At 43.4% G+C, this 24412-nt stretch overlaps 3 protein-coding genes across 5 annotated transcripts; 2 read left to right on the plus strand and 1 right to left on the minus strand.

Annotated features, from left to right (window-relative positions):
- The first annotated feature begins 1627 nt into the window (after positions 1-1627).
- Positions 1628-15223, plus strand: aebp1b (AE binding protein 1b). Its single transcript, XM_085179146.1, has 22 exons — positions 1628-2585; positions 3430-3603; positions 3693-3749; positions 5282-5674; positions 7531-7596; positions 8082-8147; positions 8456-8539; positions 9544-9615; positions 9710-9819; positions 10130-10269; positions 10353-10437; positions 10524-10668; positions 10748-10836; positions 11075-11198; positions 11436-11632; positions 11764-11940; positions 12091-12254; positions 12393-12928; positions 13024-13163; positions 13910-14009; positions 14097-14263; positions 14356-15223. Exons 1-22 carry the CDS (start codon positions 2354-2356, stop codon positions 14725-14727), a joined length of 3690 nt encoding a protein of 1229 aa, XP_085035272.1. The 5' UTR covers positions 1628-2353; the 3' UTR covers positions 14728-15223.
- On the minus strand, positions 15012-24173 carry pold2 (polymerase (DNA directed), delta 2, regulatory subunit). Of its 3 annotated transcripts, none has more exons than XM_085179152.1 (11): positions 24073-24173; positions 18955-19187; positions 18738-18859; positions 18528-18651; positions 18330-18444; positions 18051-18249; positions 17838-17918; positions 16349-16506; positions 15923-16050; positions 15733-15834; positions 15012-15588 (listed from the first exon to the last, which is right to left on the minus strand). In XM_085179152.1, exons 2-11 carry the CDS (start codon positions 19178-19180, stop codon positions 15428-15430), a joined length of 1416 nt encoding a protein of 471 aa, XP_085035278.1. In that variant the 5' UTR covers positions 19181-19187; positions 24073-24173; the 3' UTR covers positions 15012-15427. The 3 variants fall into 3 exon arrangements, with proteins under 3 accessions (XP_085035278.1, XP_085035275.1, XP_085035277.1); XM_085179149.1 differs by lacking the exon at positions 24073-24173 and adding an exon at positions 19376-19531; XM_085179151.1 differs by lacking the exon at positions 24073-24173 and adding an exon at positions 19376-19530 and having other exon boundaries at positions 18955-19182.
- On the plus strand, positions 19653-23790 carry nono (non-POU domain containing, octamer-binding). Its single transcript, XM_085179153.1, has one exon. The coding sequence runs from the start codon at positions 19888-19890 to the stop codon at positions 21214-21216; it is 1329 nt and encodes a 442-aa protein (XP_085035279.1). The 5' UTR covers positions 19653-19887; the 3' UTR covers positions 21217-23790.
- Positions 24174-24412: the final 239 nt, after the last annotated feature.

Here is a 24412-nt window from a genome sequence, read left to right on the forward strand (position 1 = left end):
CACCCTTCCCTAACCTATTTTCCCTTCCAAGCTTACATTAGCAATGTTTTATTGAAGGAGTGATTTCAGCTGAGAGCAACCTAACTGACATGATTCCACTCAGAAACCCTTTAAAGGATTAATAATGTGAAACAGAGAACTCAGCCACATATCCAGCATCCTACTGGTGTGTCAAGGCCTCTGGCTTCCAAGTCAGAATGACGAGAACAGAGCAGGGTTGACTTTTATGAATCTGTTTCCATTTGTACCTAGTGAGCCTGCTGGATTACAGTCTCTTTCTCTCACTTTCACTCTCGCCTTCCCTCCCCCAACTCTGTTCCTCTCTCTCTCTCTCTCTCTCTCTCTCTCTCTCTCTCTGATTTCATTGTTTCCTGCCCGGTAGTTTCTGATGCTCAGTTCAGGTCTGTGTGCACACACATTAAACATAATGCACAGCACTCTGCTTGAAATGCTGACATATAGGAAATTACAGACACGTACAACAGTGATGTCAGCCCCATTTTCAGTCGACTCTGTGAAGTGCTCTGGTTTCTCTTGTCTGCAGACATCAAACAATGTGTGAGTGCTACCTGTGGCCATGTCACCTTTTGCAGGTTGATTTAAGGCTTTGTAGGGTTGCCTATCTTCTCTTTGTGGTTATCATCCACTGACTTTCCTTCAGAAACTATAGCTGCCAAAAGAACAAATGCTAGAACTGTTGCATTATCTATAACATCACTCAGATCATTTACACTGTTGTAATATATTAGCTTCCAACAAATAAAATCATTCCATTTGTGCTGTAATAATAACAGGAATAGTAATAACTAAAGTTATCCAGCTCTGTGTTAGTTCCAGCTCAAAAGCCCTGTGCTTGACCTTACTGTAGTCCGAGATTTCTGCAGCATTCTTCACAGCAGTAGTCATATCCCCCATCGATAAGATTGCACAACGCCATAGTTTTCTTAAAATCAAATCCCACGCAGTCTGTTTTCCTTTTCTGAGTCACTGTCCTCTGAGTCTGAGACAGTACAAACGAAATGATTTTAGCAGGTTTTCGTGCACTTGGACGTCTGTACCTGTGTATCTGTCTTGTTCATCACAGTCTGAAACCCATTCAGAGGACATCTCTTCTTTTTCTGCTCCTAAGCAGAGTTTATAGGAGTTCTATGGGCTTCACAATGCTTTTTACCACATTGCTTAATATCTGGATTCTAAATCTAGAAACTGAAATGATCTAAACTCATAGCCTAGACTTATTAATGGATCAGTCATTCTTCATTGAAACTAGCTGCAACATTTTCTACACACCCAGAATTTAAAGGCCCTGACAGGCTCTCCAAACAGTGGACAGAGTAAGAGGAGGATGGGGGATGGTTAAAAAAAACACAGCAAATGTTAATTCTGTCATCTGCTCAGACAATTCTCTTGCCCAGCGTGTGTATTACTCCAAACCATCCCCCCCCCCCACACACACACACACACACACACCCTTTTGTGTAACACAACCTTTTCTCCAGAAAGGAGAAAGAAAAATACGTAACACTCAGAGGAATGAACGACAGTGCAACACACTGAAGTGATGGAAAGCAGAGATCCCCTTTTTTTTAAGTACCAAAGAAGAATTTATGTTTTACTCCTGCCTGTTTCCCTTTTTTTTTCTCCTCTTCTTCTTTTTTGGAATTCCTCACTCTGAGGATTAGCTTGTGTTTGTCCCAATCCTCCCCCTTTTGCCCATTCTCTCCTCCTCCTCCTCTTTGGCTTGTGGAATTCAATGTCCTAGGAATCATTCCCCTCTCCTGCTGCTTTGTGGTGACTGAGGAATTCATCCAGAGCCGAGGACGTAGGAAAAATTGGCGTTTAACTCCAGGAGGTGCAAACCCTGCAGTCTGGGGCCCTCACCTGCCTTCCTTCATCCTCCCCCTCCAACTCCTGTCTGAGCACTGCACCTGTTCTGACTTGTCGGCCAGGTGGAGGGGATCCTCTAGCCTTACGCTGTTTTTTCAGCTGACCCTGGCTTCAGGGTAATTAGGAACCCTGTCTATTCATTTGACTGGATTACTGCTTTGCTTTGCATCTTTTCTTTCCGTCTGTCTCTACAACCCACCTCCCTTCCCTCCCTGTGTATCTCTACCCCCCTCCCACTCCATCTCTTGTCTAGAGCAGTCTGAGGCTGGTTGACACTGTGGCTGTGTGGGTATGTGTGGAGTTGCAGAGGTTTCCCTTCTCGAGTAAAAGTGTGGATCACAAGGAAAGAGCGCACAAGGGGGCCTAAGGGTGAAATTTAACCTTCTGGCAATTAAACTGGAGTGAGTGTTGAACAGTTGTACAAACTCCAAACCAAAGGATTGTGCGAGTTGGAAGAGCAGCAGGTATGAAGAGCCAGGCTGTGACTGCGTCTGCGGCTCTGCTGGCCCTGTGCTGCCTGCTGATGATCCCTAGAGGAGGAGAGAGCGCTGGGGGAATAGTTTCTCTCCGGCAGGCTGGGGATCAGCTGCGAGACGAGTCGCCGGATGACCCAGAAAGAGAGCAAGAACTTGTAGCAGACTTACTCCCAGAGGAGGGTGGCATCAAGACCAAGAGAGAAGCAGAAGCCAACCAGGCAGGTAAGTGGAAGAAATTATATTTTGTACTTCTAAAGCACAGATGTGTTATGCCGACAAGATATCAGAGCTGCTGAGGTACTGCTTGAGTTGTGGCATGACATGGAGCAAATGCAGACACAAACACACAACGATTCGGTCTCTGACAGCTCCAACAGCGTGACAAAGTCCATGTGCTCGTCTGTCCACTCCTGCTTCCCCGCACAAGGCAGCGGGACAGATGAGCTGGTTTAACTCACACCAGACGAGAGAAGAAGACACTGAGTCGAGCATCTTGCAGACAGATTTTTTTATGACGCGTACCTTTTCCACTGCCTCAGTTGCTCAAACCCTGCATGAATAATGCTGACTCTTCTGTACAATCCCGCTAACACACGTCAAGCAATAAGCCCAGTTTTTGGAGCCATTAATTAAGCTCTTTGATGAGTCTCGCTTATGCTGCTGAGGTGAAAGTGGTACATTTATTGAGTATCTGGACTGATTTTGTATCATTAAAGCTGAACTGTGGTTAATAGAGCACAACTAATGGAAAGAGAGAAACATGGTTTCCATGAAGGTGCCACAGGACTTGAGGAAAAGTCAAAAGGAAATACTGATGGACCTCAAGCAGCCACTGAAATGTAATTGGCAGTGTGGACTTTCCTTGGAAACACTGCAATGTGATGCAGTGAAGAAATAGTTGCATAATCTCAGACCCAAGCCTCATAAAAGAACTAATTGTGTCTTTAGCTTCTGTATGCAAGGAGGAATATGTTTTCATTTCAAAAGGTTTTGTGACAGAACCGTGAGAAGTGGGCTCTGGAAAACCTCTCTCTCTCTCTGCCGCTTCTTTTCCCTGTTTTTTCAGATATTTTAGGCCGGGTGAGGAGGGCACCTGATGAAGACAAGAAGAAAAAGAAGGACAAGAAGAAGAACAAAGAGCCAAAAGACCCCAAAGCCACCAAAAAGCCAAAAACCGACAAGAAGGGAAAGAAGAAGGACAAGAAGACAACAACCACAACTTTGCCCCCGACCACAACAAGTGAGAAGAGAATGCTAAGCTTTGAGCCTGCTTCGCTGATCACTTGGATTTGATTGTTGTTAAATCTTGTGTCCGTCTTATATTTCCAGCGATCCCAACGGAGCCACCCTCCGAACCATATACAGATTACCCCTATCCCGATGCCGGTGAGTGGCACACATGCAGGGGCTGCTTGAAAAATATTGACTCAGTTGACTACTAAATTTGAGTTCATATAACTATATTGTTAATACGTGTTAATGTTAATATGTTAATATTCTGTGTGTTAAATTGCCTCCCACTACTGGCTTGGAAAAACTTGTTTAACAATTTATTTTTTTAAAGGCTGGGAATATAAGAATATAAATGGGATTTACACATGACAATATAAATGGAAACTTCAACCATTGTATGCATCGAAGTCTGAACAGGATTTGGTCAGTGCTACTGCACCTTTGAGAAAATTTATGTAAATCGTAAAATTATGTCATTCAAGTCTGTTTTGGGGTGGACCAGGAGCATAAAAGAAGTGGATTTGCCTCTGGTTTGTAGATTTGAAAGCCGTAACCTCAAGCATTTTGAGGGCTGGATGTGAACACAATGGTGAGCTGCAGAGGAGTGTGGGATGAGTGTGAGAACCTGAGGACACTGTCCACATAAAATCTGACCATTCAAATCATGATCATGCAATACTGAAGAAGATTTCAAACACCAGGGTCAGAGGCCATAAAATGACCACAGAAAAACTTGACAGGGATGATTAATCTCATTAAAGTTTTATGCAGCATGACTTCCCAACACTGTTGAATATTAGAGAGTTTAAGTAACTTCCACATTAGCTTATTTTGTACAATACCAGATTGTAGACAGATGGAGGAATCTACCGTGACATCACCCATTGGTTTCTGAAGTCTGGTCTTGAGATGAGTGTTTCAGCTGTTTCTGCCATCTTGGTGAAACTGGAGCTCATGAGAGAGCGGTTTTATACCACAGATAATCTTCCATTTTGATACATGGAATGACCAAGATTTTTAAAACAGACCATTTTTATCCAGCATGATCGAAACTAAAGACTGAGCTCAACGGGAAAGTGTTTACAGAGGTCAAGACAGAAAGCTGTTCTCCCTTTGACATTTTTGACACTTTGACATTAGGCTTAGTAGCTTCTGCACCCAGAAGCTACTGAAAATTACAAAACTCCGCAGGCATAGAGTTAGAAAGATCAAATGTAGCCCCCTCCTCATTTCTGAGCCAGCTACCAGCTCAGTGTTACATTAGCCTCACATAACACACCTAAATCTCTAAATCACAACACTGAAATGAAGACTGAAATGTGGCACACACACTTAGATGTAAAAATAGCACCTATCTGATTAGGCAAAAAGTTGTGCTCTTTTATGATTTTTTTACCCATCGAGGGTTACAGTGTTTGTTTGTTTGTTTGTTTGTTTGTTTCTTTCTTTCTTTCTTTCTTTCTTTCTTTCTTTCTTTCTTTCTTTGTGAGGATTTGTTGTTGTTTTTATTCAAATACAAATTTAAAACTAGAAATATGTCTAAGTAGTAGTGGAAAGGAGGAAAAATAATTTCAGATCCAGTTCAAAAATCAAAACATTATAAAACACTAGAGAACCATAAAAATATTTGTGTCCAGACTTGTGAGCTCACCATCAGCCAGCTTTTGTGTCTGTTTCCCTCTCAGAAACTGATTACTGGAACCCAGAAGATGACTACTGGGGTCCTGAGCCCACACCCTCCAGGCCAAAGCCTGAGGCTCCGATCACAGATCCCCCATACGACTACTGGAAGCCAGACGCCCCCGTAACAGATGCCTATGAAGACTACTTTAAACCAGATGAGGAAGACCCAGCTGCTCTTGTAACATATGCCTACGATGACTATTGGAAACCAGCAGAGAAAGAAGTGCCCACTTCAGCGCCTGCCATCTACGATGATTACATGAAACCAGACGAGACAGACCTCTACACCTCTGTGACCGATAACTATGACAGCTACTGGCAAGAAGTAAACCCAACGCCTGCTGCCCCTGATACAAAGCCTGGAACAGATGACAGCGATTACTGGGATGCCACATGTACGTATAAGTCTTTTGTGTCTTTGTTTTGATTGAGGATGTTTAGTGTGGAGGCAGTTTATGTAACATGAATAAGATGATGAAAGCATAATTAGATCCATGTGGCAAATTCCAGGGAGGTCACTAGAAACAAATAACAAATAAAATAATTGTTTATTTATGGGGGGGGGGGGGGGGGGGGGGCTGAAACAATTCTGAGAAATATCTTGAATTTACTTAACTAACAGGGGTGTTTACAGGAATTGTTCAGTAGGCCAAGGTGTGGGGCACGAATAAGGCAGGGGCCCCATAGGAAAAAATATTACTTAATCTTCTATTATTACTTCTATTACTTAATACTTAAATTTTTTATTTTTTTTTATCAGAAATGCAGAAAATTGGTATTAAAGAAACTGATGCTGCACAAAAAATACTTTTACAAGCAATTTGACTCTTCACTTAAGTAATAGTAAAGGTTTTATCATCAGCTTGTACTTTAAAAAGCTTGCTTTAGATGCTTTGAAGTAACAAGTAACTACAACTTTAAAATAACTGGTAAAGAGTACAAAATGTGACACTTATATACAAGATGTAATGGAGTAGAAGTAGACAACAGCATAGAAATACTAAGGTACAAGTAAATTAAAACCTTACTTCGATGAAATAGTAAAGTAAATTTTCTCATCTGATGGTGTTAGGTATTGTAGCATTAATAGTAATCTACTCCAATAGTATTAAAATATTAGGAAACACCCTCACCTTCAGAGGGGATGGATGCCACCCCACATCCTTCCTCTAGGCACTCCTCTGCCATACAACCAGAAACTTGAGTCGAGACAAATGCTTTACTCTCTGTCTTGTGAAACTTGACATTTAAAATAATGGCAGTTAGTAAAATTTTAGTTTATGTCTTTAAAAGTATAAAGGAGTCAAACAACAAGAACTCAATTAGGTCAAAATTTCCATTACTGCTTTGCAGTGTGGAAATAAAAACTGCAGGTAGTGGTTAAAAAGGATCATTGTCAGAGTTTAAAGTGCATTCTTTTAATGCTAATTGAGAAGTCACGTGTTCAGAAATAGTTACAGAATCAAAGGTGTCTTTTTAACAGTGCTGGGTTGTATGATATTATCAAGAAGCTTTTAAATTCATGATTTAAAAAATTAAATATTTCAATTTCACCATGCAAGTGGTCACTTGTGCTTCTTTTCTTCAGAAACATACTAGATGATCTAAGACAGTGTTACTCTTTGTGAAACAGAAGGAAAGAAGCAAAGAAGGACACGAAAAAGGAGTGAACTGCACTATGGGAGACATTTACAGAGAGTAGGCCAGCAATCTGTCCAGGATGTACCCTGCATTTTGTCCTCTGTCAACTACAAAATGCTTCTGCCTCTTACCAACCCTTATTTGGATAAGTGGTTAGGAATAGGATGTTCAGTGATTAATCAGCTGGACACTCAGTAAACTCGGTGGTTTGTTTAAGCTGAAGGAACTGCGTAAACTTCTGATTAAATAACGTTTAATAACAGATACCCGCTAATCATTTGGATCCGATTTTCAGACATATTGGAGAAAACTTTTATGAGCGCTCTTTATTTCTTCCAGCTGAAGTCAACAGAGGGCTTTTTTTCCACGGGATGAAATGCATGCTGAAAACAGTGTGTCGTGCAGACCTGTGACACTCATCTGGATTTGAATGGCATGCTCTCATTACTCTTTGTTTCCACACTACTGTACAGTACCTATGCTCCTTCAGCATTTCCAATGATTCACTCATACTTGGCCATTCTGCTTTCTTGCTTATATTCTCCCATTTCTCTGTCTGTTACACTTAAATCACCTCTCAGCTTGACCTTTTGAATTCTTCTTCCTGCAGATGAGGTGCAACCGTCACCTGATGGTAAAGAGGTCAGCCCAGAAATTAAGGTGGAAATCCTGCCAGGTGACTGCAGACTCTCATGACAAAATCAACTAATGTGAAACCTCTAGTAAGCGTTGAGATACAAATGAAATAGCCAGCCCATACTTTGTGTTTCATTAGAAATGCAACACATGAGAATAACACTGGAGCTAATCTATGAGCTGACCTGCCCTAGTTTACACACAAGAGTGGGTGGGTTTATATCTTCCACACAGTCAACAAAACTTTCCACAGTTTTCTTGTAGAGCAACAAAAAGCCCTGTGATCAGAGCCCAGCAAAGTTATGTTTCTCATAAATAGGGAATTGAAGATTTAACAGCTACGTTATACAGCGGGCATCACACCAGCATCAAAATAGAAAACTCCTCTTGTGGTTGAATAATTCGGGCCACTGCTAAATTGTAAAATTTTGCATGTAATCCCATAAAGCTTGACTCTATAAAGTAGCGGCGCCTCCGAGGGGCTGAACAAGTCGTCTGACTTCGTGTTTGTTCTTTTTTACACAGAAGAGCCCACCGCCACCGCGCCCTATGAGGGGACCTGGTATGATGATTACGACGAGTACGGGATGAGTATGTGGCCGCCCGCTCACACACATGTGAATCACAACCATACTCGAATGTTTTCTATTATTGGTTTAGTCACAGAGAATTTCCTGCCAATAAAGCAAACAGCAAAAGAAAGGGATAAACAACAGTTGAGTCAATAGCTTTCAAGTGTTCCTTGATGACCTGTTTACATTTCTTAATGACTTGCAAAACCACAAAAAAAAGCATGCATATACAGTACACTACTGTGCATGGCTCTGTGGTAATCATTGTTGTTTCTATGAAATTATAAGTGATTTTCTTTCCTTTTTTGTTGTTGTTGTTGTTTTCAGAGAGAAAAGAAGACGAGACCGATGAAAAGTGGATGGAAAAAGAGCGAGAAAGAGCAGCCAAAGAGAGGGAGAGGGAAGAAAGAGGTAAGAAGACCCACATGGGATTCTTCTTTTTGTTATTTGCACCACCGTGCGTAATCCTGTCAAAGCAAAGAGTGTGCCTCGTGAACCCAAGTGGAAAAGTACTAACAATGATGTTGTCTCCCCTCAGTCATATCTAGTCATACTAAGAGAATGCAGATGTGATTTCCATGCATACAAATGTGTGCGTCTCAGGCACTTGCTTTAACTTGCATGACAGGGACAAAAGTTCACCCCACCAAAGTAAAACGGAGATTAGGGCTGTAAAGAGTTCAGAAATCTCATATGGGCTGGGCCCAAAAGCAAAGAGCGTGAGATAAGCTAAGAAGGCTGTGCCGGCATCGGATTGGAAGTGAGGGATGAAGAGGAGTGACAACAAAGTATTTCAGCTCTTTTGTGCCACGTGTCTGCCGTGCGTAAAGTTGAAGGGGTAAAGCCCAGAGCAAGTGATATATAACACCACCAGGACTGCTGTTAATGAGGCTCGTCCTGTGTGCACAGTTTGACCCAGACTAGGTCTAAGGTGAAATGGTTTTGCAGACGTTTCTGAGAGTTGTTCTTCCGTAACACAACTATGTGCATCTACAGATAATGTGTAAAGGGGCGCGTGTGTGTTGTGGGTGAGAGAGCTTACAACATGTTTTACATTCTCACTGTCAGCCATGGAACTAGCATCACACTCCAGTATGTGTCAGAATATGAATAATGACAATGGGTGAGAGACTCGGCAATCTTCCTTCATGGTAAAAGTCCAGGTCAGAGGGAGGATGATGATGATGATGATAGTTTCAGAGCAGACTTGGACTAGAAGCTAAATCATAACATCTGGTGTGCTTTGTTTTTTAACCGTACTCTGGCCCTCCAGGTCCCTGTGAGGACTTTTGGCAAATAAAAATTGTAAAATAATACTGAGTTCCTCCATCATTTCTGGGCAGAGTAAAAAAAAAAATTCAGCCAAGACAGCGCAATTTATTTTGCATTAAGACTGTTTGTCTGGCCTCGGACAGAGAGAGCGCAGAAGCTAAAGGAGGCAGAGGAGAGAGCCAGGAACAGGCCGCGTGTCTTCAAAGAGCCAAAGAGTAAGTCAACATCTGTTCAAATCTGGAAAGTATACGTAAGCTTTTGCTGAATGTAATTAACACATTATTTAAATGTTCTCTTTCTGCTTGGCAGAGTGTCCTCCCCTGGGGATGGAGTCTCACAAGGTCGAGCCAGATCAGCTTTCAGCCTCTTCTATGTCTCAGTATCACTTTGCACCTCAGAGGGCGCGCCTAAACATGCAGGTACACAACAATAAGGGCGGGGCCATGCACTTACAAGTAGGCCTTGAAATAACCACCAGCTGCCAGCAACACTGAAAAATACTGTTATTGTTGGGTCTGTCACTTCCAGGAGCTGCCTTAGTGGTACATGCTTGACGGATTCTTCTAAGTCCTCAGTATTTAAATCAACAATGTGTTTTTTTGGGGGGGTGGGCGGGTGGGGGTATCCAAACTCTTCTGTTAATGGATGCAAAAGTAGATATGTTGCTTTGGCACTCAAGATACTAAAAGGGTTCAAGTATTCAGTAGCATGTGTCTCCGTGGTTCCCAGGGCTCCGATGATGAGGAAAACATAAGAGGTGGAGCGTGGTGTGCAAATTCAGAGGATGCTATCCACTGGTTTGAGATAGATGCTCGCAGGGTGACAGAGTTCACCGGAGTCATTACTCAGGGACGGGACTCCTTAAATGAGTAAGAGACAAACAGACACGCAGACATAAATATGCATCATTTGACATTCTTACACCCAACAATTTGCCCTCTTCTTCTTTCAGCAATGACTACGTGACGTCCTACTTCCTGGCTTTCAGCAATGACAGCAGAGAGTGGACTACCATTCACGATGGATACGCCGACTGGGTGAGTTCATCTAAAACTGTGCCACTTCCACAAGCACCAATACTCGTCTTCCTCTCCCCCTCAATCACATGTCCCCTCTTGTGCAGTTGTTTTTTGGAAATAATGATAAGGACACCCCAGTGATGAACCAGCTTGCGGTGCCCGTGGTGGCCCGCTACATGCGAATTATCCCGCAGAGCTGGAACGGCTCTCTTTGTATGAGGCTGGAGGTCCTAGGCTGCCCCCTGCCTGGTGAGTCGAATGCCCACACGCTCACACACACCTTAAACACAGAAAATGAATAATTTTTGCTGCTCTTTTCTCCAAACAGATCCAGTTAATGTTCTGTACAGGCAAAATGAGGTGACTCCCGTGGACTACTTGCAGTTCAAACACCACAGCTACTCGGAGATGGTTGATGTGAGTTTCCCTGCAAAGTTTATCTGCTGGCTGATAGAATTCCAGGAGGTCCGCTTTAAATGCTCTAATATAAATTGCAGCTTCATTCTGTCTCAGTTTTTCATTTGAACCACCAGAGACCAACATGACATTTCCACAATAACATAATATTCATTATTAACCATCTGCTTTGTAGTGTGTAATGTAATCAAATACAATGCTTTGCATATTTACTGTTGTCTTTATCTCACCTATTCAGCTTATGAAGTCAGTGAATGAGGAGTGCCCTAACATCACCACCATCTACAGCCTGGGCCGCAGCTCCAAGGGACGGGAAATTGTTGCCATGATAATCTCTGGCAACCCCACAGAGCACGAAATAGGTGGGATTTCAAGCAGGAAACGGGCAGATAACCGTGTTCTTATTGTAATGTGTGCTATAACAACACAAATACTGTAATGTGCAGTATTTCAAACAGTCTGGGATGCTGATTCGTTGAAATTACGCTGGGTCTTTATGGCACCACTGTGGTATCCCGCAAATCCTAATAAACACCAGGCGGACACCAGCAGATTAAGGCTGACAGACAATTACAGTCTCGCCCCGGTTGTCCCCACAGGTGAGCCAGAGATCCGCTTCACGGCAGGTCTCCATGGAAATGAGGCAGTGGGTCGGGAGATGATGCTGCTTCTCATGCAGTACCTGTGCAAAGAGTATAAAGACAGAAACCCCAGAGCCCAGCGCCTGGTGGAGGGAATACGCATCCACCTGGTTCCTTCGCTCAACCCTGACGGACAGGAGGAAGCTTTTGAAGCGGTCGGTGTAATAAAACAATCAATCAATGACAACATGTTTTAAATACTGTCTAAAACAAAGAGGAAATGTCTGTGAAACATAGTGGGCTACTTAGATGAGTATGTCCCTTTTACCCAATTTCTACTCTGCAGGGATCAGAGCTGAGCAGTTGGACCACCGGTCACTTCACCAATGAGGGCTTTGACATCTTCCAGAACTTCCCTGATCTGAATAGTATCCTGTGGGATGCTGAGGATAAGGGCATGGTGCCTAAACTCACTCCCAACCATCATGTGCCTATACCAGAGCACTTTGAAGCTAATAGTTCGGTAAAGAAACAAAAAAACAAATACGCATATAGATATAGATATAGATATATAAAGCCTTTGAGACTAACCAGGTTGTGGTAAACAAAAGTATGTTACATGAGATTCTGATCCTCTGTCTGTGTGATCCTGATCTTCCTGCTTTTGTTCCAGATTGCTGTGGAAACCAGGGCCATAATCTCCTGGATGAAAAGCTATCCATTTGTGTTGGGTGCAAACTTCCAGGGTGGGGAGAGAATTGTGGCCTATCCTTATGACAGCTTACGTCTCAAAAAGCCTGCTGAGAGCCAGAAACCTCAGAGCCGCAAGAAGAGACAGTATGACTTGTTTCCCTTCCTGTGTTCTGTTGTTGTTTCTGTACCTTTATGTACACAAGTATTGTCCAAATGCAAATTTTTCACCTCTGTGAACCACCAAAATAGTGCTTAATAATTCATTTAGAATCATGTCTGCAGGTATGAGGATGAAGGTTTTGATGTATCTGAGTGGGGAAGGGGCTACCATGAGGAGCCAGTGGAAGACTGGAGAAGCAGAGGGTATGCAGAGCCAGAAGAGGAGTGGCGGGGCCATGGATATGACCATGGTCACGACACAGGCTATGACCATGGTCGCGACCCTGGGTACGACCATGGTCGCGACACAGGCTATGACCATGGTCGCGACACAGGCTATGACCATGGTCGCGACCCTGGGTACGACCATGGCTATGACCCTGGGTACGACCATGGCTACAATCACGCGTACAACCAGGGTTATGGGCACAGGGAGGAAGAAGACGATGACAGAGGAAGAAGTGCAGGCTACCATTATGCTGAATCTGAAGATGAGCCCCGCGTGACTGCAGACGAATCCCTCTTCAGGTGGCTAGCTATCTCCTATGCCTCCACACACCTGACCATGACACACAGCCATCACGGATCTTGCCAAGGAGACACACCAGGAGGGGGTCTTGGAATTGTCAACCGGGCCAAATGGAAGCCAGTAACAGGCAGTAAGTAGAGACCAGTGCGTTTAAATTCCCACGTATGTTTATAGCACACCCTGGTGGACAGTAGTTGCAAAACATGCTTTTGATCTTCCCTGCAGGTATGAATGACTTCAGCTACCTGCACACCAACTGTTTGGAGCTGTCCATTTTCCTCGGCTGTGATAAGTTCCCTCATCAGAGCGAGCTGGCGTATGAGTGGGAGAAAAACAGAGAAGCAATGCTCATCTTCATGGAGCAGGTTAGTCCCAAACAAACACAAACTGTAACCTGTCCCGACTGTGCTTCAGTCTGCAGTGAAAAGACTATTCAACATCCTGCTGGATATAATGTTGGATTTTAAAATTTCTAAAAAAAATAAATAAATAAAAGTACCTAAAATTGGGATTTACAGCATTGTGATTTTGCAGTTATTCCTCCTCTGTCCAAACGAGATGTTTCCCACGCTGTATTGCTTTTCCCGAGGTTGCTCCCTTATATCCTTAGATTTGTCCACTGAGGGTCGACTGACAGAGGATGTCATATGTTGTACAGTTTGCGGAGCTCTTGGAGGCAAATGTTTGCTTTGGCTGTATAAGTTAACTGTCTGTTGCTTTGAAAAGTTGATCGCAGGTGTTTAAATTCATATACCACTCATCAAAACAGTTTATTATATTATACATATAAATTTTTCAATGATAAAAACAATTTGCATATCACTTAAAATAGGCCACTCAAGACTCAAATGCAACATAAAAATGGGAGTAGGATCAAATATGATTCTTTTGTAATGGATGATTTTTGAGTGGAATCATTTTAGAATCACTAAATCATTAAACCACAGCTTTTTGGATCAATCCAAGTATAATTTTGCTTAATTTTACTCCAAAGTCCACTCATGAAAAAATGAACCTACTGATTTTACTGAGCAGTTGAAGAGAACTACTACTCAGCAACTGTACCTTGTACTTTGCTTCTTTCACTCATGTAAGTATTTGTGTACTTCAGGTGCATCGCGGCATTAGAGGGATTGTGAAAGATCAGCAGGGGAACCCTATTGCAAACGCTACTGTATCTATCGAGGGGATAAATCACGACGTGACCACAGGTCAGTATACTGTTCACACCATCACTCAGGTTGTAATAAAACATAACATAGCTCAAACTGTGCTCAACACTACTGTTGCCATTGTAGCACCAACGGGGGATTATTGGCGTCTGCTTAACCCCGGGGAGTACCGCGTGACGGCTCGAGCTGAGGGCTTCTCCTCGTTGACCAAACTCTGTGTGGTGGGCTATGAGTCGGGCGCGACTGCCTGCAGCTTCAACCTGGCCAAGTCCAACTGGGACCGCATTAAACAGGTAAGACTGTCCCAACTTGAAGTGCCTCGATACATGTGCATCTTAGCAGGACTCAGTAAAGCCTCTTTGTTTTTTCTTTAATTTCTCTGCAGATTATGGCCCTCCACGGCAACAAGCCAATTCGAATTGCCTACAGCAATAGCAGAGTACAGTACACCACAGTCAACAATGGCCACAGGAGTGTGATTGGTGCCAGTAATGGGTCTTCCACAAATTCTCGACTCAGTCCTGAGCAGCGACGGAAGCGCAAGATCGCTCTCATCCGTCGTCTTCGCCAGCAGAAATTAATGAAGGCCATGTCGATGAGAACGACGTTACCCCCTACAACAACCACAATTCCCACAACAACAGAGGCCACCACATCCTGGTATGAATCTTGGGTCTGGGGAGAGGGACAGTCCTCAACTCCTGGCGGCTTCACAGACTCCATCATGGACTATGACTACAAGATCAGTGACTATTAAAGAAAACACAAGTGGCTTGTTTCAAGTAAACCACCGTCCTCTCTTAACTGTAGTTCACGTTGCCGTGTTGTACTTAGAGCTGGCTGAAGAATCAAATTAGGGCTCTCGTCTTTGTACGACGTAAGCAATGGGAATGTACAGAATATCAGCTATATTAAAATAGTACATCTGTTAATCAACATTTGAAATAAGGTCTCTTCACAGAAATGGAACCATTTTATAGATTTTTTTTCCAAAGATCACACTTCATTATTCTCTGACTCGTTCAATCACTTCTACGAATGCTTCGTGAAAAGAAGTTTATTGTGGATGCACATAAAAAAAACAGTTATTTACACGATCTTCACATATGGCAGAAATATTTTTAGTGTGAACATTCAGTAAATGTGGGAGAAGTTGGTAACAGATGAAGGAGTACAGAGGTTTTTATCATGTTTTCTCAGACACAGATGGGTTAGAAGAGTTATTTTTCAAATAAAGGCTTCTTATTAAACCACGAGGGTCTCTTCTTTTCTTTTTCATTTGCTGGTTTTCTTTCAGTTCAATGAAAAAAAAAAACAACAAATGTTATTTTAACAGAAACACTGAAAGGAACCCATGAGGTAAATGTATCTTATTGAAAAGCTTCTGTGTTTTTTTTGGATTGAAGTTAATTTGATCCTTCTGTGGCCAAAAGAAAAAAAAAGCATCAGCTGTGTCCTCAGTGGCTTACGTTCATCTCACTTTCCTCATCTTCATCTGCAGAGAAGGCAGAAAAGCTGATTGGCTCACAGTGAAGAGTGCGTAAATTGACGAGGCACGCCATCTGTGTGCTGCTGAATTCTGGAACGGTAACCAAAAGGACTTCCTGGCCATCCGGACCTGGCGGGATGAGAATACGAGCAGCAACAGTTAATTATTTATTACACATTAGTCTGTGTGAATAGTACATTTGTAGCTTAAAACAGATCATATGATAACATCCACAAAGTTTCTTCTGTTTACATGCAAATGGCATGCACTAACCTTTGATGAGCTTGGAGTCAAAAGTAGGGGCATTGCCACTGAAGTAAACATGGGGACATTCTTCCAGGATGAAAGGGTCTTTTTGGTAAAATGGGTAACAACCTGAGCAATTCAGAGAAAATCTTGTCAATAAATCAATAGTGTGTTTAGATTTACCAGAGGCTCTGCGTGTTATTCTGTATCAACTAACCCAATGTGTCAGGTGCCGTCGGGGCCAGATGTCGGAGTCGAAGCGTTTCCTCTAATATTTCCAAGTGGCTGTCCCTGCTGCTGTATCTCTGAATGTCACAGACATTCTGCCCTGATGTACCGAGGAACCTTCAAGGAAACAAGCAAATACATGTAAACCTAAACATATCTGTACCTAGAAGTGAATATTAAAGTGGACATGAGGCATAAATGGAGCCCTGCTCTGAAAAACTGACATAGTGCGTCTGTGAAGTTGGATTTAAGAAATAGTGCTAAACACGTTGAAAATTTAAACTGTAAGCACTTATTTTTCAAATCCAGCTACACAGAGTTATATCCATGTTAGTTTTTGAGAGCAGGGCTCTATGGTGTAAATTAGCCTGTATACTTGTAGTGTTTCATGCCCACTGTAACAACATGTGCTTACCTCACTCCATCTATGCTAGCGTGGTATGGATTGCATGCCAGCTGTAGTGTGGGGTAAACGGACGACAAGGGGAACATGCATCGGTGGAGAGGCTGCTGTGGGAGGGTGTAGTTGGTGGGGTCGTACTGGCCAGGCATTACATCCACAGGAACCGAAGCCTTAATCAGCAGGAGACAGTAATGTGTAGCAAAAGAAAAAAACAAAACAGTAGAGTTGTTTAGACGGTAATAATCTGTGGTATTCCTCTTTTCCTCCAGTTCAGTTTATCCACTATCACCCTTCTGCACATGCCCAAACCACCTCAGCCTGTCTCTCTAACTTAGTGTCCAAACCGCTCAACCTGAGCTGTAACTCTGATGAATTCATTTCTAGTCCTGTCCATCCTGCCCACTCTCCATGAAACTCTGAGCATCTTCAACTCTGCCTCCTCCAGGCTCAACATCCTGTCTTTTTGTCAGCACCACCCTCTCCATACAATACATCATATATTACAGCATGTCCAGCTCGTCTACCTGCTCTTCTTCACCTCTCTTGTGCAGTCTTTGTAGGGCTGCTACGATTTATTATAATCAATGACGTCAACAATTAAAATTTAGCGACATTTAATTTTATTGTCGACGTGTCACATTCTAATACCACGTAAATGTGTTTTTTAACTGCAATACACTACAGGGGGCCATGGGGGCAGTACCCCCTATTTCGTCTGCCAAGACTGAACTCAATACTAAAGAAGAAGAAAGTAGTGCTAACTGCAAAGCAGGACAGAAGAAAATGGAAACGGGGATTTAAAAAAAAAAAAAAAATGTGAAAGAATTTCACAGAAAACAAATAAAGTAAATGCAGACTGTGCAAAGCGGAGCTTTCCTTCCAATTTGCTGTGGGACAAGATAACAGGGTGATATTCACTGGTGGGCAGATGAGATACTGGAGCCCAGAACAGGTGGTTTGCCCACAGGAAACGGAGATAAGAGTTATTGAAATAATCACGGACTAATCGACTAAAAAATTGGCAGATTAGTTGACTACCAAATTATCTTTAGATGTAGCCCTAACTCCTTGCTTTGGATGGTTGACCCCAGGTACTTAAACTCATCCACCTTCCCTACCTCTGCTTCTTACACCTTCGCCTTCAAACCCGTCTCCCGGTCATTCACACACATGTATTCTGTTTCGATTCGACTGACTTTCCTCCACCTCCCCAGCTTCTCCACCACCTGCTCCTTACTCTTACTACAGATCGCAGTGTCGCCTAACTATATCATACTCTATGGAGAGGTTCATGGAGCCTGAACTCATATGCCAGCCTGTCACCACTGCAAAAAACGAAGGGCTCAAAGGCAATCCCTGGTTTAATCACATCCCCATTTATCATTCCTTCCATACTTTCTCATACAGTATCACAGGTCCTCCCTTGGCTCTCTTGGAGGTTACGAATCATAACATAAACATTTATCATTAAAGTAAACTGTGTCAAAATCTTCAGACTTACCACCAGCTGAAGCAACAACTCATCTAGCAAACGAATGGCATCCACACTGCCAGCTTGAGTCTTCTTAGTAAGATACTTGGCCTGGGGAAAAAAACAAAACAAAAAAACAGAGAAAGGGTAAAATATTTATTTTTATGTTTTAAGTAAACCAGTTCACATGAGTGACTTGGGAGGAACGTGACTATATGACAAGGTTCAAACCATTTTCCCCACCTTTGTTGATGCATCCTTGTCTTGAGTGTCTTGACTCAGGAGGTTTCCCGCCAGCAGGACCCTGGAAATTGTTGCTGCACCACTCTGCTCCCTGAGGTCACCGAGCTGACCAGTTACCATGTCGACAAGCAACTGTAGGCCCAGCATGCTGTCAGCATGAGTACTGCCAAGACCCAGACCTGACGCCAGGAGCACAAACCTGTATGAAGGCAGGCAAAGCAATTAATGTTGTTTATCACTACAGGCAGGAATTTACACCAATTAGATGTGTTTTCATACCTGTCAGAGTCAAGTGCAGGCCTTGCTTTCTGCAAAGGAAGATCCGCTGTGCAAAAGTCCTCAACTGTGAACTTCCCATCATTCCTCTCGGCACCATATACTGCAATGACGCTGCCTAAGAAAGACAACAAGAAACACCTACATCAGACTCATACATCCACAGCTCATATGATGCTGACATCCTGAAAAACTACCAACCTGTGACACACTTGTCTTTGTCAATTTCCCCCTCTAGTTTAATCCTCTGCAGTTCATCCTCCAGAATCAACTCATCTGATTCATGAATGTATTTTGCTCGTGCAGGCTGGGGCAGGAGGTTGTGCTGGAGAGCAAGGAAAAAGAAAGTTGTTAAAGTACAATCCAGTAGCTGCTTTTAATGTGTGGGGTGAATTTAGCACTACTTCCAACCTCCTCACTGATTTCTTTCAGAATAGATGGCTGCAAGTCCATACGCTTGAACAGAGTCCCTACAATGCAACACTGCTTCGCTGGTTCTAGATCACACAGCTTCTTGATAACCACATCTGATCCTGAGGGATACAGAACAGAAAAAAACAGATTAAGAAATAGAAATCAAATGTTTCAGTGTCCCTGATGTAGGTAGGTAAGATTGCTCTGAGCTTACCCCACTTCTGCTGAGCTCTCTCTGACAGCAGAGGCCTCATCTGCATGAGTCGCGCAGCGTAAATGTGAGCATACTGGCGGCTGAAGCTCCGCTCCCCAATTCTGTAGCGTTCAGAGCACTGACTATAAGCCAGAGACGTCCTCTCAAACACCGGGCCCTGGTCCTCGGAGGCAGGACGGCAGAGCAGAGAGGAGCCCTCCTTCTGTACACTTAGGTCTGAGAACATGACTGTCCTGAATAAAAGCACAGGAGACATAGAAATGGGTCTATTTTAGATTTCAAAAGCTATCAATTTAAAGCAGTCCACTCAATAACGTGCTTACAAGCGCAAGTAAAGTTGTCTGGGTTTTTCCTAAACATCCCGACTTTTCATGAGAATACCCTGAAAACTAATACAATATGACAGATATAACGACCTTACCGAAGAAAATAGACGTTTGCACTTCAGTTGCTACTCCTCTGAGATCAAGTGCGTGTTGATATTTTCAGATATCGACGATTATTTTCAGTAGCTTGCGAGGAACAGGAACAATTCCCGCGAAATCACCCGCTCACCGGCGACAGTCTCTATGTACGAGGGCGAACTATCGCGAGAAGTAAGAAAACATTTTAAAAAAAGTCAAAAATCTAAAGCACCCGTAGTAAGGAACGAAACATATAAACAACACATTTGAGACAGCCTTGTTATTTTTATACACTTACGATTTTACATATTTTTTAAATAACTGCATCGTTTTTGTTTTATTGTTGTTTTTTCTCGTACCGTCGCACATAAACTACGTCGCCGATGTCGCAACGAATTGAGGTCACAATAGCGTAGCGGTAGCACGTACCTCCGCCATTTTCACAGCTCTTTGTGCGCTACCGTTTGCAAAGAGTTTCTGTGTTTTTAACAAGCCATTTGCTACTTCCGATTTTAAATCCATTGCGAGAATGCAAGGAAACAGAGGCCCCCAGCAGAACCGCGGCCCAAACCGCCCGGGAGAGCAGCTGAAAAGCGAAGGAACAAACAGCAACGGGCAGCAGCCAGAGCCCAGCGATCAGACCAACCCCAACGAGGCCTTAACCCTGGACCTGCAGTGCTTCAGAAAGCCCGGGGAAAAGACCTTTACCCAGCGGAGCAGGCTGTTTGTAGGTAATTTACCAACGGGTGTTACCGAGGAGGACCTGGAGAAGCTGTTCACCAAGTATGGAAAAGCCAGCGAGATATTTATTAACAAGGAAAGAGGCTTCGGCTTCATTAGGCTCGAAACGAGAATCATAGCAGAGATCGCCAGAGCCGAGCTAGATGATACCCCCTTCAGAGGCAGGCCCATACGGGTGAGGTTTGCGACACACGGAGCTGCTTTAACTGTGAAGAATCTGCCAGAGTTTGTGTCCAACGAGCTCCTGGAGGAGGCCTTCGCAGTCTTTGGCCAGATAGAAAGAGCTGTGGTCATAGTGGATGACCGAGGGAGACCTACGGGGAAGGGCATAGTGGAGTTCACCTCAAAGCCAGCTGCAAGAAAGGCTTTGGATAAGTGCTCTGATGGTGCTTATCTTCTTACAGCTTTCCCCCGGCCTGTTACAGTGGAGCCTATGGAACAGTTTGATGAAGAAGAGGGACTGCCAGAAAAGTTGGTCAACAAAAACCAGCAGTATCACAAAGAGCGTGAGCAGCCGCCACGATTCGCTCAGCCCGGCTCCTTCGAGTATGAGTATGCCATGCGATGGAAGGCCCTGATGGAGATGGAGAAGCAGCAGTATGAGATGGTGGACCGCAACATGAAAGAAGCGCAGGAGAAGCTGGAGGCTGAGATGGAGGCGGCCAGACACGAGCATCAGGTGATGCTGATGAGGCAGGACCTCCTGAGGCGGCAGGAAGAGCTGCGAAGGATGGAGGAGCTCCACAATCAGGAAGTGCAGAAGAGGAAACAAGCTGAGCTCCGTCAGGAGGAGGAACGCCGCAGGAGAGAGGAGGAGATGAGGCTGCGCAATGAGGAGATGATGAAGAGGCAGCAGGAGGGCTTCAGGGGCAACTTCTCTGAGAACAGGGAGCAAGACATGAGGATGCATATGGGTGGTCATGGGATGCCCATGAACAGAAACTCTCTCGGGGGCAGCTCTGGTCCAGCTGGTACTCCTGGCTTGGCTGCAGAAAATTCACCAATGTTGCCAGGGCCAGGAAACAACAGCATGCCTGGAGGTGGTCAGGGTGGCTTCCCCAGAGGCCTCCCCGGCCCTGGAGATTATGGACCTCCCAATAAACAACGCAGATTTTGAATTGCAAGCTTAATCCCCCCCCCCCCCCCCTTCCTTTTCATACTCACTGTACTTTTATGTTCGGCTAGTGTTAACTTTTGAACTTGGAAAACTGCATGTCATTTTTTTTGTACCTGCCTATTTGTACTTTTGATTTATTTTTAGTTCTGAAATGTAAAAACTCCAAATGAGCCATGTGTTTTACTTTACTTCTCACATTAATGTATTTTCATAGGGGTAGAAAGGACTTTTGTCCTGGTTATGATAACTTTTCTGGAATAAATTCCTGATTCCCTAAATAAAGGCTTTGGTTTATTCAGAGCAGAATCACCTCAGCAAGCTCAGGATTGCACACAATAGTGACTTTTGTCTGCACAGTAGTGTGAGTAGTATTGTCACTAACAAAGTAAAGACTGGTATTTTTGGCACTCAATGTTGGTTATTGGCCTGATTTATTAATTACCAAAAAGTGAAATGCAAATGTCAGCAATTTATAGCAAGTAAGTCTTATCACAGCTTTGAAGCTCCATAAAATTGAGTCTTACTGATAGGTTGCAGTTAAATATTAAGCGAGAAACATGGGCTTTTGCACGGTCGTTTTTCTGCTTTATTTTCATAATTAGGTGAAAAAAAAAAATGCTTCACACATATTGAGAACTTCTTGCATGTTTTGCTGAATACCCAAATCTGGCTTCCTACTGATAGTGGAAACAGTAATGTCACAGTCATTGACAGATTTCAGTTGATGTTTTTTAATTGTTTATAGTTGTAATTCACATCAAGTAGCCTCAAGACGTTTTATATAGCAAGATAAAGACCCTTCAGTATAAGAGAAAACCCTGATGAGGTGATGATCCCCTATGAGGAAGCATGTTGGGGGAGCACAGAGAGACAAATCTTCAGAGAGAGAGAAGATAGAAGTTATAGACTTGTAGTAGCAGCCTATAAATACCTGGAGAGTGGGGGGGTGGGGGGAAGGTGAGTAGAGAAGAAATGCTCAGTGCATCCTGGGAGGTCCCCAAGCATCCTGACAGCAGCACAACTAAGAGATGTTCATCTTGGTAGAGTCAGCGTTGCCAGGCTCCTCTCATGGGCACGCATTTCAGATATGATTGGACCAGATTATAATTAATACTTTGTTAGTGAGGGGAAGCATTTTAAATTCAACTCTGGATTAACCAGAGAGCCAGCGAGGAGAAGCTGATACAGGAGAAATACGATGTCTATTTTTAGCCTCTGTTAGTCTTGTGGGTGCAGGGCGTTTTTGATCAGTTCAAGGCTTTACAGTTACAACAGCTTCCTCACTGAAAACAGGAATAATAAATGTAAAAAAGTGGTTTATTTATGTTCAGCTAATTATAATTAAAAAATAAACAAACATAAATGTGTCCCTAGCGCGGTTACTCCAACCTGGCAACATAAAAGTGGTTTCAGATAGAAAAGAGCTCCAAAAGGCGTTTTCCGCTTCAATAACAGGCGCTTTTCATCACCGCTACAGCTAACGTAGTCAACTGGTTTCCATGATCAGACAGCTAGTTAGGAGACAACTTTAGCGACAACATTCAGTGGTATAAATCTCAAAAGTAAACGCAGCGATTATGTTATTATGTTATGTGTGAGTTAGGTTCACCCGACCTGATTTTTGCAGCGCTATAATACATATAATTTAGATCGATCCCCGTATACAGTGTACAGTTACCTCGACGCAGTGTTGGTGCACTAATGACCGTCATCCACCCGCAGATTACGCTACTGGCGCTCTTTGTCTCTCTGCTCTCAAACTCGCCATCTAACACAGGTTAGCCTCGCAGATGTGACGGTAACGTGAAGGTGTATCCTCACCCCCTTGTGCAGGCTGCCGCTCCCTGAGCCTGGTTGTTCTGGAGGTTTCTTTCTATTAAATGTTTTTCCTTTCCTCTGTCGCCATGCGCTTGCTCATCGGGGGCTGTTTGATTGTTGGGGGTTTCTCTCTTTTATTGTAGGGTCTTTACTGTACAATACAAGCAGCTTGAAGCAACTGCTGTTTTGATTTTGCACTATTAGTGAAGACATGATGTTTGCTTCAGTGGAAATTAACTTTACCCATTAATTACTGATATCGTAGTTTTACTGTGCCTGATAGAGAGAGCATCTGTTACATCAGTATTAGTGAAAAAGCATTTTGACATACAGAAATGCAGACAGGTTTTGTTTCACCACTCTTCCTTTAAATAACAAAATCTGCTTTGAAACATGGGCAGCACGGTGGCACGGTGGTTAGCACTGTTGCCGCACAGCAAGAAGGTCCTGTGTGGAGTTTGCATGTTCTCCCTGTGTTTGCGTGGGTTCTCTCCGGGTACTCCGGCTTCCTCCCACCGTCCAAAGACATGCAGCTTGTGGGGATAGGTTAATTGGAAAATCCAAATTGCCATTAGGTGTGAATGTGCGAGTGAATGTGAGCGCGAATGGTTGTCTGTCCCTGTGTGTTGGCCCTGCGACAGACTGGCGACCTGTCCAGGGTGTACCCCGCCTCTCGCCCTATGACAGCTGGGATAGGCTCCAGCGCCCCCCGCGACCCTGAAAAGGATAAGCGGAAGCGAATGGATGGATGGATGCTTTGAAACATTATGTATGGCATAAGGCTCTTATGGCATAAGAGCTGTTATCACACTTAATAATTAACACTTCTTTCCCTATTAGCACAGTGTTTTATTAATTGACAAGTAACTCCCTGCATGGGGATTTCACCATTTTGTAATCTACACAGGTTGTTTGTGATTCATCCACTACCAAGCCCAGTGATTCAAGATTTTTCCCCCTCCTCCTATCAGTAGCAAGAAAAAGTAAACACAAAAATCATCAAACTCCTGTTTGTTTTTGTCTGTAAATAACTAATACTTTTTAAAAGCAATTTCTCCCTTTCATTTTCCTGGTTGTCTCCGGCTTCCCTTCAGTGGCTCCCCAGTATAAAATCACTGAACTAGCCGAGAAGAAAGCAGAGGGTTGATGACTGCTCAATGACAAATAAAGCATAGTCCAAACACTCATGCCCACGCAGTGTGAAACGGCACAGAGGGCAACAACCCTTTGAGAAGAATCACAGTAAAGCTACATGTGAACAGAGCTGTAAATGGTACTGATTCATATGGGGAGGGTGGAGGGCAGGCCAGTATCGGTTAGAAAATACAACAGAAAGTGTTTCTGATTTTGACATATTTTCATTTGGTTTTTGTCATGC

This window comes from Neolamprologus multifasciatus, chromosome 12, assembly GCF_963576455.1.
Source record: "Neolamprologus multifasciatus chromosome 12, fNeoMul1.2, whole genome shotgun sequence".
Taxonomy (NCBI): domain Eukaryota; kingdom Metazoa; phylum Chordata; class Actinopteri; order Cichliformes; family Cichlidae; genus Neolamprologus; species Neolamprologus multifasciatus.